This window comes from Elephas maximus, chromosome 3 (genome assembly GCF_024166365.1).
Source record: "Elephas maximus indicus isolate mEleMax1 chromosome 3, mEleMax1 primary haplotype, whole genome shotgun sequence".
NCBI lineage: Eukaryota > Metazoa > Chordata > Mammalia > Proboscidea > Elephantidae > Elephas > Elephas maximus.
In genome coordinates, this window is record NC_064821.1 from 98674738 (window position 1) to 98696513 (window position 21776).

Sequence of the window (21776 nt, forward strand, 5' to 3'; positions counted from 1 at the left end):
TCTTACCTCCTCTCTGGAGTACTGTATGACCCTACAAGACAGCATTAACTACTCTCTCTATATGCTGTATATCATACATATTACTATAATTGCATCTATTGTTTATTATACTGTAATTTTTTTTGTCTTCATATTTCTCCAACTATAAGGTAGGAACCATGTCTTACTACTCTTTATATTAACGGAAAGGTCTGTTTTATTTGTATTTATATTTCCAGACACAGTAAATGCTCAATAAATGATTGATGAACTAAACCTCTCCTTCTACTACAGCAATGGACAAGGTTTCTATTTATTAATTTGACTTCTTTTAACTGTTTCTCATAAACCAAACAGTGTTTGAGCCAAAGGACTGATTAGATCATGAACTCCCTGTGGGTATAATGTTCTTGGCACACTAAAGGCATTTAAATATAAAATAAAAGATATTGGTTCTGGGCTTGAAAAAGCAAAAGTTTTTATGCTTATAAAGTTTAGAAGACAATTATATATGAGACTAATTACCAGGTTATTTTCTCAAGGTGCAATTAATCATTTCAAATGTTCTAGTCTCTCAAACATCTCCATGAAACTGGGACACCAATTAAACTGGGGTTCTGATCATCCAACAAACAGGTCACTTCTCATTTTATTAAACAGTTTCAAATCTATAAAATTCTTTACGATGTTAGTTAACAGCTATATGAAAACATGCAATGTCTGAAAAATTGTTAAAGCAATTTTATGAGCCATATTTGTCATTTTTCCTAAGTTGTTTCAGTCCTTTCATGTAAACTGTCATTTTCATAGCACAGAAAATCTTCTCTTTCAATGTCTCTCAACAAAAAGATGAAACAACCTAGGCTCACCTTTTGGAAAGTAGATACTGGTGAAATAGCAAACGTATTTCCCTCCCCGAACACTTCTGCCCAATTCCTTTGAGATACTTTCATTCTGTTTTTAAAATGGTATTCATTATCAGGATTGAAAGCCTAAATTCCAAGAGAACAGAGAAACATTATTATTACCTATTTCTACAGCAACACATATTAGCATTAGAAAAGAAGAAAAAATACAGCGTTGGACTCCTTCCTTCATTAATGCAATGTTCCAAGAATACTGACAAAGCATATTCCTTAGTGCAGAGGAGCAAGCAACTAACGTGGTGCTCTTCTGTCCTTTTCAATATTTGCTGTGAGGGGAGTGAGGGAGGTAACAGGGTCAGGTCTGCTTCAAAGCACAGTGATGCCAAAACTCCAGATGCACCAGGACTACCACAGGTAGAACTGGGCAAGAAGGGAAGTGACAACAGAAGTTAGGAGGGAAAAGCATAAGAAGTGTCCCCTCTCCACTAGCTGTTGGAAAAAAAAGCCAGAAACCAAACTACGTGAAAACCTTATGTGAAAGTATATAAGGTGTGAATAATCAGGGAGAGATAATGGAAAGCTGTTTAATCATTCTTTTGAGCTGAAAAAGTTGTTAAAATTGGAAAGGCTATATCTTTCAAACTGAAAACACAAGATGGTTGCTCTGCTTATAAGATAAAAAGCAAGAATCCTAACTGTCAATATCTCTAAAGATAAAATCATTATCACTCATTATTAATTATGAGTCAGAGGAAAGCAGGTATTTTAAACAAAATCCAAACACAAAGTACTTTTCATTTTAGAGATACTGTTTTTTTTACCATGGTAAGCACACCCAGGAGACCAATAGGAATTGGGTCTTGTTTTATTCTCTCTGCAACCAGTTCTATTAACAGCATCAACATGTTGTAGATCCCTTCATGAATTTCAGTGCCCCACTTGTGAACTGCGCTTGATGTCAGGAGCTACAAAAACATAAAGGACGGCCTAGAGTTTAATTTGAAATAAAGAAAATAAGTTTACAGTTTATCAGTTCAATCTCAAATAATTAAGAGATTATTAACATAACACGAAAAGGTTAGCAGTTCGAATGCACCAGATGTTCCTTGGAAACTCTATGGGACAGTCTATCTGTCCTATAGGGTCGCTGCAAGTCAGAATCGACTCAATGGCAATGGGTTTAGTTCATTTTTATGTAGATGACTCACTTAAAAAGACTCATAACTGTAGTGTACATCTACTTATCAGTTTATTTAGAGTTTTGTTCTTGAATTTTAATTTCTTTACATTAAAGTAGTTTGTTTAAAAGAAAATTTTTATTTGCTTCTCTACTTTTCATATTATTGGGGAGGCCAGGTGATACAGAGCAAGTAAAAACCTGAGATCAATTCCTGGCACTGCTGTTTTCTAGCCGTATGGCCTCAGACATATTTACCTTACTCGCAGAAGCTCAGTTCTCTCATCTCTACAGAGGCATTAATTTCTGCCCATTTCACACAGATGTTAAGAGGATCAAAAAATATAACATATGGGAAAGCATTTTATATATACTCTTTTATCTACTTTCGAGTCAATTCCGACTCATAGTGACCCTATAGGACTGAGTAGAAACCCACAGGGTTTCCAAGGCTGTAATCTTTACACAAACAGACAGTCACATCTTTCTCCCTTGGAGAGGCTAGTGGGTTTGAGCCACCGACCTTTCAGTTAGCAGTTGAGTGCTTAACCACTGCACCACCAGAGCTCCTTATTTTATAAATAGTACGGTATTATTAATGTAACCTAATGGCTGGCTGTCACTATTAATCAATATTTGTGGAATCTAAGAAATGAATGCTATGTTTCCATTGACTCTAAGACATATATTTTCCACATCTCAGAAACAGGACTGAATCTTCCTATCAATGCCATCTGTTGGCCAGACACAGCAAGACTCTAAATGTGAAAAAGTTTTAGAAATACCTTACCAATTTTGTTCACTTATGTTTTCCTTTTTAGTATGTACAAAAGTAATATTCAATTTTAAAAAATGTTTAAACAAATCTCAAAAAGTTCTTTCTAAAGGACATAACATTATAACATTGTTTACTTAGCAGCTATTTTTCTTAAGCATAAACATAAAATATAGAACAATGATGCATCTTATAATTGAAGGCATTTTAGATTCGTTAAAATGGAGGGAAAAAGATACACAGATGAATCTAAAATCATCATCGTTGGATTCTCCCAATCTCCAGTCTTCCAGTCCTAAGAAGGGAAGTCTAATTCAGGGACAATTGCTAGGACAGGGAAGGGGGAATCAAAGGACTTCGCTTAATAAAATAATGGCAAATTGATATGGTGGTTTAATACATTTTTGTAAGATTTCCCCTCAGGGAAAACACTGTGTAATAAAAATATCATCTTAGCTACACTGGGAACCCTTTAAAAAGAGCAGCATAGAAGAGGCCAAACTTCTTGAGCTGTATGGAAAAAGCTCTGTTCCAAGTTTTCTAAAAACCAATTAGCTCCACTATTTGCTCAAATGAGCAAAAATCTTAAGGCTGGGTTTATATAAACCACTGAGTTATTATTTTTTGCAAGATACTTTTCGCCTATTTATTCCTTCTGTATTTGCAAATTAATAAAGCAAATTGAAGCAAGAGATTAACACTTAAGACACTTTATGTGACTACAAGATAAAAACCTATGTGGTTTTTATCACCACTCTCTCTGCTGCCACCTTATTTGTTCACTTTTTACTTTGAAAAATGGAGTTTTGTCTACCTTCCAGAAGAGGTGGAAGAATGCAGGCAGCACCTCCGTGAGGAAGACGGTCACAAGGTTTAAACATGACCATGCATAAAGGCCAAACCTAGATTTTTTTCCCCTGCTTAAATATACTAATAAAGAATCCAGGCTGGCCTGAAGGTGAAAAGGTGAAGGAGGTAGAAGTAACAGGCAAAGCTCCTCTTTAATTTGCATTAATTTGTGCAATCATTTATTATATTCTTTCTCCAATAAACTTTGAGGCAGCTTGTAAGATAAGCCTGGGCGGGGGAGAAGGGCAGAAACAGGGTCATTACACCATGTCACAATGCTAAGGGAAGCAATGGCAATTATATAAAATACTACTGAGTTTTCCGGCAGCCAAGCCTAAAAGGTACACAGAATTCTGTTAGCTCCTTTGATCTAACAAAAGGAAGTACATATGCCTTATCGATAGGGAGAGAACCTTTTCACTAGGTGCTGAACTCTAATAGAATTTAACATTTACAAAAATTATACATTTTTACATAAAAAACACTGAACAACATAATGCAGAGTGCCACTGTACTCAAAGTTTTATGGAAAAACAAAACCAAACCAAGAGCTCTTTATGTGACCATTTATTATACTAACAGCTGAGGGCTTAATATAAAACACTTCTCTGAAACATCTCTACAAAGAGTTAGTGTTATAATCGGAATATACAACTTTCTGGTGAACTGACTCAATACAGGGCTTTTTGGATCTGTAGATCATCAACCTAAAGGTTCTCTACTTAGACTAACAAGCCCTTTTCCATGACTCTGAATAAACTCGCATTTTCTCTTTCTCTGTAAGTTCACACATATATTATGATATGTTTAACAGTGTGTTACATTATGAAGGAAACCCTAGTGGCAAAGTGTTAAGAGCTACAGCTGCTGACCAAAAGGCCAGCAGTTCGAATCCACCAGGCGCTCCTGGGAAATGCCATGGGGCAGTTCTACTCTGTCCTATAGGGTCACTATGAGTCGGAACCGACTAGACGGCAACTGTTTTTAAAAAGCTACAATTTTAAACTATAAATTGTTAGATGAATTATCCAAAATGAAGATAAATCTTGGTTCCATATTATCTCTCACCCAAAATGACAATTTAAAAAGACTTCTTCCTTTTTTCAAAGAAGAAGCTGTTTTTGTTTCTAAAATTAGTTTTATTTTTTAAGTCTCAAATCAAAGGAGATTCTGTCTACCAAAATGCAGTACGGAACAATCATTTGCAAACGGACAGTTTGTTTTACTGGGTTTTAATATCAACATAAACTTTACCCATCTGCAGTTCTAGTGATTTACTTGCATATGAGACCAAAACAGATGTCAAAACCCAGAAGTACAACATAGCAGGAGACTCATCCACTCAACAGACATATACTGTGCTCTTTCTACGAGTTATATACTGGGAAAAAGGACAGTATCTACGCAGACATAGGCCCTGTTCTAGTGAGAATTCAAGACTCAGGTTCTAAAAATGGAATCATGCTGAGTCAGAATGTTCTTAGAAACACGACTCCCGTGATCTCCGATTCTTACTGTTAAGAAAAATTGTTTTATAAGAAGTGACCAGAATGGGGGTGAGCGTATCACTTCAGCTCTGACAGAGACAATGCTGCGTGCATGCCATTTGCCAATAAGAACACCTGATCCAGTCAAACCTTCAGGAGTGTAAAATGTCTGCTTCTGCCTGCATATGATAAGTATAAAATGGCTCATATTTTGATAAAGAAGTGTTATCTTTCTAAGCACCACAATCATTAGTTTATTAAGATGTATATGTAATTTTCTAGTATAATTCTTAACCTATTCTTCAGCAATTAAATAATAGGAAGCAAAAGTTATATTCAACCAAAGATACCTACAAACAATAAAATATAAAAGAAATCATTTATAAGCCCGAAAGCTGGAGCTACTTTTTTCATATTAAAAGATTCCTCTGTTGAACAAAATGCATAAGCTGGTCTCACACATAAAAAGCTAAAACAAAAATAAAAAACTTGTCCAACTTCACTCCCACTAAAAAACCAGATTAGGACATTTTTCTTACCTTTTTAAATGCTTCAGGCATACACCTATCCATAAATCTTTTACAATTCTCATCAGACTCGCAAAGACCTTAGTACAATAAATGAAAAGATACACCTTATTTAGATTTTAGGTACTTTATAGAAATAGTATATATAAATCATTCAAAATGAATACATATAAAACTATTTATCATAGAAACTCTGATTCTTCAGAGATTATTAAAAGCAGAATATAAACTTTCTGGTGAGGGAACAGGCTGAGAAACAACCACAGTGTTAGCTAAGTAAATACTAATTAGAACTGCAATGGCTGATCTTATGTTTCCACGTCAGAATAACTTCAGTGATCTGATTAAATGGCTAATGAAAGACCAGCAGAAGCTACTTGCCAGCCACTACTGTTTCCCTAAACAGCTCTTAAAAAAAAAAAAAAAAATTTTTTTTTTCCTCCAATAAATGCCCACATCACTCTCCTTCCCTAAAACCTACTGATGAACTGTGTAATGAAACAACAGAAATGTGCCTTGCAGGCAAAAAGTGATAAATACTTTCTAACAATGAAATCAATCCACTGAAAAATCATCCTTTGGACAGAACACATTGAAAAAAAAAAAACTAGTAACAAATTTTGTTTCCCACTAGGAATAATTAAACTGGACACATGTTCTTGTTCTCACTGACTGCCTAGCACAGTACCTAGATTCTAGCAGGCACTCAGTCAATGCTGCTGCCAAGAAGGCAATAATAAATACAATCATAAAAGCAAATTGCTTACAGTTAAAACAAATCTTAGTCAAAATATTTCCTTTTAATGTATCTCATTTAATCATGATAGTAAACTAGGCATACCTTTAATAAGAAAAAAAAAAATCACAAAAAAGTCCCAATTCATTTCATTTTATAACTGAAATCACTATGACAAATATTTTTTCTTTTACAGATTTACAGTACAGAAGTTTCTTTATATTGACACACAAGCTTCCAATCTAGTATTTTATTACTTTGTTAGTTTAATATTTGTAAAGCGTTTATGCCAGTGCCAGGTACTTAATAAGCACTCAAATGTTTACTAAATAAATATGATGTTCTTCTCTTAGGAAAAAAAAAAAAATTAAACCATTAAATTAAGATTTAAAGCACCCCAAATTTCTGTGGAAAAAGTCAGTTGTGATTTCCATAAAGCTTTTCAATTATACTTTAAAGAGTTTTACACTCCATTAGAGCTAGAAGAAAACAGTTGGTTTAGTTCAAAGCTTTTACTCTACAGGGGATAAACAAAGACTAAGAGGTTAAATAATCTGACCACGATTACAAAGACAGGCAATGACAAGGGCTAGAATTAAACTCAGGCCTCCTATCAAAAAATGTTTTCATGGGATCTGAGGTCTGAAAACTTACCAAGTCGTGCTAAGTAAGTGGATGCCAACAGGCATTTGCCTAGTGATTCTTCTCGCTTGTAAGGGATGGACCATTGATCAGTCAAAACACGGCTTTCCAGTTCATATAAATTTGTTGTAGGGAATTCAATTCCTTCTCCTGAGCAGTTTCCATTTTCATCATTCTTCTGACAAAAAAGGATTAGGATAAAAAGCAAATAAACTAATAAATGATTACTTTAAATTTTAAAAAATTTTATCAATGGCAGCTATTAATACCAATAATGTGGATTCCACTTTCATTTCTCATTATCACATTTTTCACCAAGTGTATCTAAAATCTTAGGAATTTTTATCATTCTGGCATTCCTACTCCTTCTCTCAGAAGGTGACTTCCTCTCTTTCTTCACAAAACTCTCTCAATATCTCATAAAATACCAAATCTACCTTCGCCTGCAGTGATCCTATCCTCCTCCCCTCTTTTTTCACTGAGGGAATTAATTTCTCCAAAGAGTTATCTGTATTTGCGGTCTTTGTCTCCTCACCAGTCACTCACTCCTCACACCAAACCCATCTGGACTCCAGAGTCCCTACTCAGGAGCTCTTGGGTGGCTCCAACGGTTAAGGGCTCAAATGCTAGCCAAAAGGTTGGTGGTTCGAACCCACCCAGAGGTCCCTCAGAAGACTAGGCTGGCGATCTGCTTGTGAAAGGTCACAACCTTGAAAATTCTATGGAGCAGTTCTAAGCACACATGGGGTCGTCATGAGTTGGAATCAACTTGACAGCAACTAACAAAAACCCCCCAAAAGTGGTTATTTTTCAGGTCACCACTAAACTCTGTATCATTAAACCCAATGGACATGTTTCAGTCCTTATCTTATTTCTCAAGAGTATCTGATCTTGTGCTCACTCTCCCTTCTTAAATGCCTTCTTTTACCTCCCAGGAAAACATACTTCCCTGTTCTCCTTCCACAAATCTGGCTGTTCTTATTCTGTCTCCTGTTCTGGTCCATCTTTTTCTTCCTGATCAGCATATACTGGAATCCCTCAAACTAGGAAGTCCAGTGCTAGGCCATCTTCTCTCCCCACTCCAGATCATCTCCCTGGGTAATCTCATGCACACCTCAAACCTCCATTACTTCCCATCTACAGATGAACTGTCAACTTTTATCTTTAGCTTAGGTTCTCCTCTGAGCTTCAGATCCACATATCCAACTGCCTAAGTGACATCTTCTCTTAACTATCTTGAAGTACTCTCAAACTCAACGTGTGCCCCAAACCAAATTCATGACCCTTCCTCGGCAATCCTGGTCCACTTCTGGTGTTCTCCACTCAGGAAATGGCACTGCATCCATCTAGCAGCACAAACCAGGTCCCACCTGACAGCCAGCATAGCACCTGAAGGCCAGTGAACGAGAGCCTTCAGATAAATCCAGCCTCCAGTCATCAAGTCACACCCTGCCATCTAGTCTTCCAGCTGAAGCCCTAGGTATCATAGAGCAGAGATAAACTGTCTCACCTGTGCTGTCTGAACCCCTCCCCCCATATCCACAGAATCTATGCACGTAATTAGCAGTTGTTTTATGCCACTATTCCTGAACTTACCCTTCCACCTCTTTAACTTACTTAGTTCCTATTGTCGTTGGGTGCGCTGCAGTCAACTCTGGGCTCATAAGGACCCTAAAGGACAGTGTAGAACTGCCCCATAGGGTTTCCCAGAACATAATCTTTATGGGAGCAGATTACTAGATCTTTTTTCCTACTAAGTGGCTGGAGGGGGCACCTCACCAGAGCTCCTTACTTAACACCTCTACATCCTTAAATCTTTCAAGGAAGCTGCATGGGATAAAGAGCTTTATTTGGATTTTGTCTCTGGTTTCTGGAAAACAAATAGCTCTTGGAATTCTCCAGCAATCAAGATCCTCCTTTGTTTTCTAAAATAGCCAGGTAAACATAGAAACATGTGCAAATGAGTAGGGGCTAAACAGGCCCCACCCTGGCAGCAAACCTCAGAAAAGGAAATGACACGATGGCATCAATCATACATATGGACTGATTCATGTATATGTATCAAGGCTCCAGTCATGCATATACACTGAGGTCTCAATGACTTACAAAGGACCCTGGAACTTCCTCTTTCAGGTTTCCTGAAGTGGTGAACAGGAGAAGGTGGCACATCCCTGAGGACAGTGGAAGCCTGAAAGTCTCGTGCTGCCAGGACTTCTCCCAGCCCTTGCCTGATACATCTTTTTGCTGTATCCTTTCTGGTTGTAATTAATGAGTAACTAAAAGCATAAGCAGTCTCCGTGAGTTCTGCGAGTCCTTCTATCGAATTATCAAACCCACCAGGGGCAGTGAGGGCCAGCAGAGGCTGGAGTTTGCCTATTTGGCAGGGGCTGGAAGGACAGTGTCCTAACTTACAAAAACCCAGCTCTGGGTGGTTAGGGTCAGAGAGAGAAGGTGCCACATGGGTGGCTAGCATCAGGACGACGAAGTGGGGAAGTGGGAAAGTGGGAATATGAGTTATCTCCACATTTTCAGGATCAGCCTTGTATTGATTATTTACTCAGAAGCCTCTCTAGAACTTTTAAATTAGGTCAGTTCCTACAATTACTGACATTCTGAACCTCCCTTCATAGCACTTCTCAAAGATGTAATTTTATATTTATTTGTGATTTATTTAATGTTTGTCCCCATTAACCAACCTTCACCAGGGCATGGATCCTGTCTGTTTTGGTCATCTCTGAATTCCCAGAGGAAACTTGGTTGTGCAGTGGTTAAGAGCTTGGCTGCTCACCAAAAGGTCGGCAGTTCAAATCCACCAGCTGCTCCTGGGAAACCCTATGGGGCAGTTCTACTCTGTCTCACAGGGTTGCTATAAGCTGGAATCAACTCTACAGCAACAGGTTTGGTTTTTTGGGTTTTGTATCCCCAGAACCTGGTAACTAACACAAAGGTATTTAATGAATATTTAAATGAAAAATTAATTAATGCAAAGTTTCAACTATCAAAGGGATAGCTGCCAGACTTCCCATCAATTCTCAACATGTTAATTTGTAATAAAGTAAACAGGACCTTCCCAAAAAACTGCCTAATACCTACTCTACAGTGGCATCACTAGGTTTGGTGTCACCCATTCAGTAACTCATGGTGTCACTCCCCCACCATGGGCCTTCTCCTGTACCAGACCATACAGAATTCTTAGTAATGTTTTTTGTACTAATGTTACTTCGAAATTGTAATTCTCATACATCACTTCTTTTCCTTTAATTACCACTTCAATCTCAAAAAAGTTATTGACATAATTCTAATAACCAAGATACTGTAGCTAAAACACCAGAAAATTTGACAAAATCAGCAACCATGAAAACACGGGCAACAATGAAAACAACAGCACCTGCTTGTAGTGCCTGCAGACAAAACCTCATGATTTGAAGCTCACTGCAACTGGGTAATAATGACAGCGCTGACCTGAGCACAGTAAAAAAAGAATTTTTTTTTTTTTTTAGCACATTAGAAGGTTAAAAAAGTAAGTTAGCACAGAGTTTTAGCCTTGTAGGTATATTGATACATGAAAGCTGGGCTTATGAAAAATTTTTGTTGTTGTAATTCACTACCGTAGTTTTACACAAATAACCCTGTGCCTTCCACATTTGTTTGCCAATCCTGCACCCTCCCGCCACGAGGTATTTTCCTAAGCACACTATGCTAATTTTTTACAGCAGCGCATACAAAAGTACTTCGTGGCGGGGGGGGGGGGTGGGGGGTGCATGATTCGCAAACAAACACAGAAGGTCTGCATTATTTGTGTAAAAATATACTACAGGGATATTTTTGTGAAAAAGAATAAATTTCTGTTGAACACTGCAAAAAATTTTAGACAGTCATTTTGATGTCACCCCCCCCCCCCGAGGGTGTCACCTGGTGCAGTCTACACTCCCATACACCCCTCTAGTGATACCACTCTACTCTGATTTCTTTGAAAATCTGAAGATTTTCACAATTCACGCTCATCATCTCATTTTAAAAAAATCATCTTTAATCTCAATGAAGGAAAGAATCACACATATGAAGAATAATAAAGCAAAGAGAAGAAAGCTAATTTCAGTCCCATTATCAATGATCAATTTTTTTTTTTTTTTTTTTTATCAATGATCAACCAAATAGCTAAAGAATTCAACACAGGCTATATTTTCAGATATGTGGCTAAATTAGGATGAAAAACAAGATAATTAAACACAAAAACAGGAGTAGAAAACAATGTAAACTAAGGGCTAGGGGATGGTAGATTAAGTAGGTTTAGAATCAAAATGCATGGGGAAAACGTAGTTTTTGACATACAACACTTTTCAGAAATACAATTAATCTACAAACTCTGTAAATAAATCAATTATACTTAAAGGGCCCTCAAGAGACCCAAATATTAGTAGGATAGTCAAAATTGCATACTTGCTAAATGCAACATGAGATTCTGGGTTAAATCTTGAAACAGGAATTTTTATTTAATTTTACTTTGGGCTTTTTTCAAAAGAATTTAGTATTGTATCAGTATTAATTTCCTGATTTTGATAACTGTCCTGTACATTTAAGGGGCCCTGGTAGTACAGTGGTTAAAGTGCTTGGCTGTTAATTGAAATAAAGGTCAGCGGTTCAAACCTACCAGCTGCTCCACAGGAGAAAGATGTGGCAGTCTGCTTCTGTAAAGATTACAGCGCTGGAAACTCTATGGGGCAGTTCTACTGTCCTACAGGGTCACTATGAGTCAGAATCAACTTGACGGCAATGAGTTTGGTTTTTCTTTTGGTTTTACAGTGTTTTTAGGACATACACATTGAAGTATTTAGGGGTAAAGGTACAGCATGTCTATAACTTACTCTCAGTTTAGGAAAAACAACACAAATACACACACACAAAAACACATTATTATATATGTACACACAGAGAGAAAAAGACAAAATGTTAACATTTAGAGAGCATAAATGAAGGTTACACTATTTTTGCATCTTTTCTATAAAATTGAAATATTTCAAAATTAACATTAAAACAATTTAGATGAATAAACATATAAAACCATAACATTTGGAGTCAGACAGAATCTAAGAAAATCCAGTATTAATATTTTACATATGAAGAACCTCATGAATGAGAAGTAAAGATTCACCTAACATCAAAAAGGAGCTCCGGTGGCACAGTGGTTAAGTGTGTGGCTGCTAACCAAAAGGTCAGCAGTTCAAATCAACCAGCTGCTCCTTGGAAATCCTATGGGGCAGTTCTACTCTGTCCTATAGGGTCACTATGAGTCGAGATTGACTTGATGGCAATGGGTTAAGATAAAAAAATAGTGGTTAGAAATACTAATTACAGTTAAATTATACTAATTATGCTCTACTTAAGAAGCTCATTTCATTCCATAACATAATTTGGTTTCTAAGTAATTTCATGTTTTTGTTTTAAATTACCAAATAAGTGATAGATGTTCACTGTAAAAAATTCAGAAAATATGAATAAGCAAGTATTTAAAATCACCATTAATTTCACCATTTAAAAAGACTATTACATTTTAATAAATATTTTTCTAGTAAAAGCTTTTTCTTTAAAGAAGCTTTTCTCAAAAATTCACCAATATGAAATTAACCCCACTCTCACCAGTGCCACAGCCCTCACCATTTTCTCTTTTTTTTTTGTCTGCTTGAAAAGACAGCTGCATAAGGCAATAATTACAAAACTGTGTTAATGGGTTTATAATGTTTAAAGATATAATTTGTATGACAATAATAGCACAAAGTAGCAGGGAGGAAACATAGCTTTATCAGAGAAAAGTTTTTGTATGCTATTGAAATTAAGTTGGTATTAATCTAGACTGTTATGAGTTAAGATGTTAACTGTAAACTCCAGGGCAACCACTAGGAAAATAACTAATATACAGTCAGCCTTCCATATCCACAGACTCTGCGTTCGTGGATTCAACCAACCATGGATCAAAAATATTTGAGAAAAAAAAAGAGGAAGTTCCAAAAAGCAAAACTTGAATTTGTGTGTGCCAGCACCATGCTGGATCTACACAAATGAAGGGATGTCTAGGCTACCCTGCTGTAGCCTCCTGCCATTTCACAGATCCTCAGTCTCTCTCCAGCACTGGTTGTTTGAGCACTGTTCACCTCACGTCTCATTCGCTTGCTACCTGTGATTTATGCAGCCTTTGTTTCTGCGAAAAAATGGCTCCTAAAAAGCAATGAAGTGGTCAAAGCAATCCCTCAAGGGCTAAGCGTGAGGGTGTTAAGGGGGGCGAGAGGAAGGAATTTAAGGCTATTAAGAGATGGCTGGCTAGCTATGTAAAGGGCTACAGCCTCAGAACTTAAAGATCACGGGAGAACTGGCACCTGCTGATGGCCAGACAGCATCAGTGTTGCCCGAAGAGCTCAAGAAACTCATAGATAAGAGAAAGACTACCTTCCAGAGCAAGTCTTCAATTGTGATGAAACGACTATTTACACAGCATTTACACTGTGTTAGGTATTATAAGTAATCTAGAGATGATTTAAAGTATACAGAAGGATGTGCGTAGGTTATATGCAAATACTACACCATTTTATATAAGGGACTTTTAGTGTCTTCGAGGGATCCTGGACCGTTATAGGACAGAGTGGAACTGCCCCATATGGTTTCCAAGGAGCACCTGGCGGATTCGAACTGCCGACCTTTTGGTTAGCTGCCAAAGCTCTTAACCACTACACCACCAGGGTTTCCATTAGTAATTGTATTAAGTGCAAATAGACTAAAAACTCTAAACAGAAGGCAGATATTGGCAGAATGGATTAAAAAAAAAACATAATTAAACTATACGCTGCTTACAACAGACATACTTTAGATTACAAAACACAAATAGGTTGAGATAGAAGGATGGAAAATGACTTATCATGCAAACATACAGGAGCTGGAGTGGCTATACAGACACCAGACAGCATAGATGTTAAGACAAGAAATATATTACTAGAGACCAAGAGGAGTACTTCATAATGACAAAAATCAGTATGGCAAGAAATAAAATAAAAAGATAAACAAAGCTAATGATAATCAAGAGTTGGAATGGTTATACCAATATCAGGAAAAAAAAAAAGACTTTACAACAAAAATTTTAATAGAGACAAAGACGAGTACTTTACAATGATGAAAGGATCAGTCCACTGGGAAGACACAACAAAATTATAAACCCATAGGGTCGCTATGAGTCGGAATCGACTCAACGGCACTGGGTACTGGGTTACGCAACTGACAACAGAGACCCAAAATATATGAAGCGCAAAAACTGATAGAACTGAAGGGAGAAATACACAATTCAACAGTAATGGCTGCAGAATTTAATACTTAGCTTTCGATAATGGAACAACTAGGCAGAAGATAAACAAGGAAGACTTAAACAATACTGAAAACCAACTAGACCTAACAAACATAAACAGAACATTGCACCCAACAACAGCAGAATACATATGCTTCTCAAGTGTACATGGAATGTTATATAGGACAGACCACCTTCTGGACCACAAAACAAGTCTTACTTAAAAAGATATAAATCATACAAGTATCTTAAACAATCACAATGGAATGACGCTGAAATCAGTAACAGAAGAAAAACTGGAATATTCACAAATACATGGAAATTACACAACACAATGTGCTAAAGAAGAAATCATAAGAAAAATTAGAAAATACTTTGAGATGACTAAAAATGACAATACACATATCAAAACTTATAGAATGAAGCTAAAGCAGAGTTTAGAGGAACATTTGTAGCTATAAATGTCTATTATTAAAAAAGATCTCAAATCAATAACTTTTCATCTAAGGAGACTAGAAAAAGAAGAGCAAACTAAACTCAAAGCAAACAGAGGGAAGGACATAATAAAGATTAACCAAAAAAAAAAAAAAAAAAACAGTTCTTGGTGTATCAGTTCCAACTCATGGTGACTCCTTGTGTGTCAGGGCAGGACAGGGTTTTCAATGGCCAATTTTCCAGAAGTAGATCACCAGGCTTTTCTATCAAGGTGCATCTGAGCAGACTCAAACTGTCAACCTTTCAGTTAGCAGCAGAGTGTATAAACCATTTGCAAAACCCCAGGACTCCACTACAAAGCTATAGTAAAGCAGTATGGAATTGGCATAAGGATAAACATATAGACCAATGAAAAAGAACTGACAGTCCATTTATGGTCAATTTATTTTCAAAAAGGGTGAGAAGACAATTTAGTAGTGAAATAACAGTTTTTTCAACAAACAGTGCTAGAACAATAGGATATCTGCATGCAAAAGAATTAAACTGAACCCAAACCTCACACCATATACAAATATTAACTAAAAATATAACACAGAAATAATCTTCGTGAACTTGCTCTAGACCACTGTTTCTTAGACATGACACCAAAAGCATGAGTGATAGAAAAAAAAGATAAATTGAACTTCGTCAACTTTTGTGCACCAAAGGATGCCATCAAGACAGTGCAAAGAAAAGGTACCGAATAGGAGAAAATATTTGCAAATCATGTATCTGATAAGAGACTAGAGAGACTAGATTCTAAAATATAAAAGATCTCTCACAACTCAACAACAAAAAGACAACACAATTATTAAAAAATGGGCAAAGGATTTCAGTAGACATGTCTCCAAAGAACATATACAAATGGCCAATAAGCACATGAAAAGACAGTTACCATTGTTAGTCATCAGGGACACACAAATCAAAACCATAACGAGATACCACACATACTTGGATAGCTAAATTTAAAAAAAGACAATTAACAAATACTGGTTAAGATGTGGAGAAACTGAAAGACTCATACGTTGTTAGTGGGATTATAAAATGGTAACAACACTTTGCAAAACAGTTCAGCAGTTCCTTATAAGTTAATCATAGGGTTATTATATGATCCAGCAATTACACTCCTTGGTATATACCCAAGAGAAATGAAAACACATGTCCAAATGAAAACTAGTACTTGAATGTTCATAGCAGCACAGGTGTGATGTGAGGAAATAAGAACCCTCATTGATTGCTGGTGGGATTGCAAAATGATACAGGGCAGCGCCTCAAAAAGTTAAACACAGAATTGTCATACGATCCAGTAATCCCACTTCTAGGTATATGTATAAAAAGAACTGAAAGCAGGAATGCAAACAGATACGTGTGGTACGCCAATGTTCAATGCAGCACTATTCACAATACCCAAAAAGTGGAAAAAAAACCAAACGCCCATCAACTGATGAATGGATAAACAAAATGCTAAGTATCCATTCAATGGAATATTATTTAGCCCTAAAAAAGGAACAAAGTACTGATACATGTTACAATATCAACTCAAAAACATTATGACAAGCGAAAGAAGCCAGGTATAGATCAATTATATGATTCCAATTATATGAAACGTTCAGAAAAAGCAAATCCATCGACAAAGAAAGTATATTAGTAGTTGCCAGAGGCTGGGAGGGAGGGGAAATTGGGAGTAACTGCTAACTGTACAACATTTCTTTTTGAAGAAATAAAAATGTTCTAAAATTAAATACTGGTGATGGTTGCACAACTCTGCAAATGTGCGCTTTAAAGAGTGAACTTTATGGTATGTGAATTATATCTCAATAAAACTGCTATAAAAAAGTGGATTAAGGAGCTGGGGCTAAGATGGCGGAAGAGTCAGACACTTCTGATGGTCCCTCTTACGACAAAACAAACAAACAAACAAGTAAATCGATTATATATATGACAAGCTAGGAGCACTGAACATCAAAGGCAAAGTTAAGAACTCAGACTGAGTGACAGGGGGAGGGAGAAACAGTTCAGAAGCAGCGAGGAGCTGTCAGACCTGACTCAGCAGGAACCACTGCCCCCCAGCCCCGATCCTCTGGCACAACTGCAGAGGCGCTGGCAGTAGTGTTTGGGATGTGGTTTCTTCAGACATAGAGAGTGAGCAGCAGAGTCTACTCACACCTCCAAAATCAGCTCTTGACAAAAGGTAAGTGCTTGCACCTAATTTACCCCACAGATCAAAAAGCACACCTTTCAAAAGAACTCTCTCCCATTTATCGGATCCCTCCTCCCTCTGCCTCAGGCCTTGAGCCACCTTCACTGGCAGCCGATTTCCCTGGGGCTGAGATAGGTATGTGTCCTGCTGTGTGTCCTAAGCCATTCTCCTGCCTTGGAGAATGAACAAATTAACAAAATGGGGGAAAAAAATTATTTTGCTGAGTGTGATCCCCTACTATAACCAGATACCTGTGCATACACCAACCACCACTGCTCCTCTAAGGCCGTATGTGAGAGCCCGCACCACCTACTTGGTGAACGACTACACAGACACCTGAACTAAATCCATACAAGAAAAGTGAATGGACCCCTAGGCACATATACCTAGTAACAGCTCTAACCATCTGGTGACAGGACATTAGAGCTTCAAAGGCTCTAATAATCAAGATAGCTCACTCAAGCAGCCTATCTGGGTATATCAAAACAAAACAAAGCAGGAAGCTAGGACACAGTAAGCAAATATAAAACAAATTAATACAATAACTTATAGATGGCTCGGAGACAAGAGTGAATACCAAATCACATAAAGCAGACCATGATCACTTAAACAAGCTCCCAAAACAAAAAATCAAGGAATCTTCTGGATGAGATTAGTTTCCTGGAATTAGCAGAGGTAGAATACAAAAGATTAATATACAGAACTCTTCAAGGCATCAGGAAGGAGATCGGGCAAAACGAAGCACAAGCCAAGGAACACAAAGATAAAGCAGTCAAGGAAACTAAGAAGGTTATTCAAGAGCATAATTAAAAATTTAATAGGCTGCAAGAATCCACAGAGAAACAACAATCAGAAATACAGAAGATTAACAATAAAATTTCAGTATTAGACAACTCGATAGAAAGTCAGAGGAGCAGAAGTGAGGAAATGGAAGTCAGAATTAGTGAGATGCAAGGAAAACACTTCACAATATACTCAAAGAAAAATTGGATAAAAGAATTAAAAAAAATGAAGAAACCCTAAGAATCATGTGGCACTCTACCAAGAGAAAAAACCTACGAGTGACTGGAGTACCAGAACAGCGAGGAAAAACAGAAAATACGAAAGAATTGTTGAAGATTTCTTGGCAGAAAACTTCCCTGATATCAGGAAAGATGGGAACATACCTATCCAAGATGCTCATTGAACCCCACACAATGTAGATCACAAAAGAAAGCCACCAAGACATATTATGATCAAACTTGCCAAAACCAAAGATATAGAGAGAATTTTAAGAGCGGCTAGGGATAAACAAAAAGTCACACACAAAGGAGAGTCAATAAGAATAAGCTTCGACTACTCCACAGAAACTATGCAGGAAAGAAGGCAATCGGAGGACACATATTAAACCTTGAAGGAAAAAAATTGCCAGCCAAGAATCATATATCCAGCAAAACTGTCTCTCAAACATGAATACAAAATTAGGACATTTCCAGATAAACAGAATTTTAGGGAATTTGCAGAAACTAAACCAAAACTCTAAGAAATATTAAAGGGAGTCCTCTGGTTAAAAAACTAGTAACACTGGATAACAACCCAACACCAGAACGTAGGACAGAGTGACCAGATTATCACCCCAGATAGAGAAATCACAACAATAAATCAAGATTTAAAAAAAGTTCAAAACAGGGAACAAGAGATATCATTATGCAAAAGATGAAAAGAAGGACTAAAAAATGTAGTCATATATGGAGAGGATAAAACTTTGGTTTAAACTTAGAAAAATAGAGGTAAATAATAAGGTAACCACAAAGGGGACTAACAAGCCTACGTATCAAAATAAAATAGAAGAAAACCATAAAGACTCAGCAAAAACAATCAACAACAATGAAAAAGAGGAAAAGACAATATATAAACTACACAGAACAAAAAATTAAGCAGAAAAAGGAAGCTGTCAACAACACACAAAAAAAGACATCAAAATGACAGCACTAAACTCATACCCACCCATAATTACGCTGAATGTAAATGGACTAAATGCACCAATAAAGAGACAGAGAGTGGCAGAATGGATAAAAAAACACGATCCGTCTATATGCTGCCTACAAGAGACACATCTTAGACTTAAAGACACAAATAAACAAAAACACAAAGGATGGAAAAAAATACATCAAGGAAAAAACAATCAAAAAAGAGCAAGCCATCCCACTTTGAAATGTGGCGTCTGGGGTCTTAAATGCTAACAAGCAGCCATCTAAGATGCATCAATTGATCTCAACCCACCTGGATCAAAGGAGAATGAAGAACACCAAGGTCACACGATAACTATGAGCCCAAGAGACAGAAAGGGCCACATGAACCAGAGACTTATATCAGCCTGAGACCAGAAGAACTAGATGGTGCCCGGCCACAACCGATGACTGCCCTGACAGGGAGCACAACAGAGAACCCCTGAGGGAGCAGGAGATCAGTGGGATGCAGACCCCAAATTCTCATAAAAAGACCAGACTTAATGGTCTGACTGAGACTAGAGGAATCCCGGCGGTCATGGTCCCCAAACCTTCTGTTGGCCCAGGACAGGAACCATTCCCCAAGACAACTCATCAGACATGGAAAGGACTGGACAATGGATTGGAGAGAGATGCTGACGAAGAGTTAGCTACTTGTATCAGGTGGACACTTGAGACTGTGTTGGCATCTCCTGTGGGGAGGGGAGATAGGAGGGTAGAGAGGGTTAGAAACTGGCAAAATTGTCATGAAAGGAGAGACTGGAAGGAGGGAGCGGGCTGACTCATCAGGGGGAGAGTAAGTGGGAGTATGGAATAAGGAGTATATAAGTTTATATGTGACAGACTGACTTGATTTGTAAACTTTCACTTAAAGCACAATAAAAATTATTAAAAAGAGCAAGAGCGGCAATATTAATTTCTGACAAAACCGACTTTAAAGTTAAATTCACCACAAAGGAAAAGGAAGGACACTATATAACGATTAAAGGGACAATATACCAGGAGGATATAGTCATATTAAATATTTATGTACCCAATGACAGGGCTGCAAGATACATAAAACGAACTCTAACAGCACTGAAAAGCGAGATAGACAGCTCCACAATTATAGCAGGAGACTTCAACACACTACTTTTGGTGAAGGACAGGACATCCAGGAAGAAGTTTAATAATAACATGGAAGATTTAAATGCCGCAATCAACAAACCTGACCTCATAGACACATACAGAACACTCCACCCAACAGCAGACAAGTATACTTTCAATCCAACGCACACAGAACGTTCTCTAGAATAGATCACATATTAGGTCATAAAGCAAGCCTTAACAGAATCCAAAAACATCAAAATATTACAAAACATCTTCTCTGACCATAAGGACATAAAAGTAGAAATTAGTAACAGAAAAAGCAGGGAAAAGAAATCAAACACTTGGAAACTGAACAACACCTTGCTCAAAAAATACTGGGTTACAGAAGAAATTAAGGACAGAATAAAAAAATTCATGGAATCAAATGAGAATGAAAACACTTCATATCAAAACCTTTGGGACACAGCTTAAGACGTCCTCAGAGGTCAATTTATAGCAATAAATGCACAATCCAAAAAGAAGGGCCAAATTCCAATAATTATCCCTACATCTTGAACAAATAGAAAGAGAGCAACAAAAGAAACCATCTGGAACCAGAAGAAGGCTAATAATAAAAATTAGAGCAGAATTAAATGAAACAGAGAACAGAAAAACAACTGAAAGAGTTAACGAGACCAAGAGCTGGTTCTTTGAAAAGATTAACAAAATTGATAAACCACTGAAGACTAAGAAAAGAAAAACAGGAAACGAAGCAAATAACCTGAATAAGAAATGAGATGGGCAATATCACAACGGAACCAACTGAATAAAAGAATTATATCAGATTACTATGAAAAACTGTACTCTTAACAAATTTGAAAACCTGTAAGATATGGGTAAATTTCTAGAAACACACTACCTACCTAAACTAACACAGAGGTTGAACAACCAAATAAATCCATAACAAAAGAAGAGATTGAAAAGGTAATTTAAAAACTCCCAACAAGAAAAAGCCCGGCTTGGACGGCTGCACCAAGAATTCTACCAAACTTTCAGAGAAGATTTAACACCACTACTACACTAAAGGTATTTCAGAGCATAGAAACGAACTGAATACTCCCAAACTCATTGTATGAAGCCAACATTTCCCTGATACCAAAACTGGGTAAAGACACCACAAAAAATTACAGGCCTGTATCCCTCATGAACTTAAACACAAAAATCTTCAACAAAATTCTAGCCAATTGAATTCAACAACATATCAAAAAAATAATTCACCATGACCAAGCGGGATTCATACCAGGCATGTAGGGATGGTTCAACATTAGAAAAACAATCAATGTAATCCATCACATAAATAAATGACAAGAACCACATGATCTTATCAATTGATGCAGACAAAGCATCTGACAAAGTCCAGCACCCATTCATGATAAAAACTCTCAGCAAAATAGGAATAGAAGGGAAATTCCTCAACATAATAAAGGGCATTTATACAAAGCCAACAGCCAACATCATCCTAAATGCAGAGAGTCTGAAAGCATTCTCCTTGAGAACAGGAACCAAACAAGGAAGCCCTTTATCACTATGATTAAACATTGTGCTGGAGGTCCTAGCCAGAGCAATTAGGCTCGATAAAGAAATAAAGGGCAACCGGATTGGCAAAGAAGTAAAAGTATCT

At 37.0% G+C, this 21776-nt stretch overlaps 1 protein-coding gene across 4 annotated transcripts in view; it reads right to left on the reverse strand.

Annotated features, from left to right (window-relative positions):
- The window catches only part of USP24 (ubiquitin specific peptidase 24), a 168984-nt gene that overhangs the window by 115982 nt on the left and 31226 nt on the right, over positions 1-21776 (reverse strand). For 3 of the 4 annotated variants that reach the window (XM_049879351.1, XM_049879347.1, XM_049879350.1), the window contains exons 2-5: positions 7051-7216; positions 5673-5740; positions 1667-1810; positions 849-971 (exon numbers count right to left, since the gene is read on the reverse strand). In XM_049879351.1, coding sequence (XP_049735308.1) covers positions 849-971; positions 1667-1810; positions 5673-5740; positions 7051-7216 — 501 coding nt within the window. The remainder of the gene's footprint in view (positions 1-848; positions 972-1666; positions 1811-5672; positions 5741-7050; positions 7217-21776) is intronic. The other variant, XM_049879349.1, reaches the window with a different exon arrangement.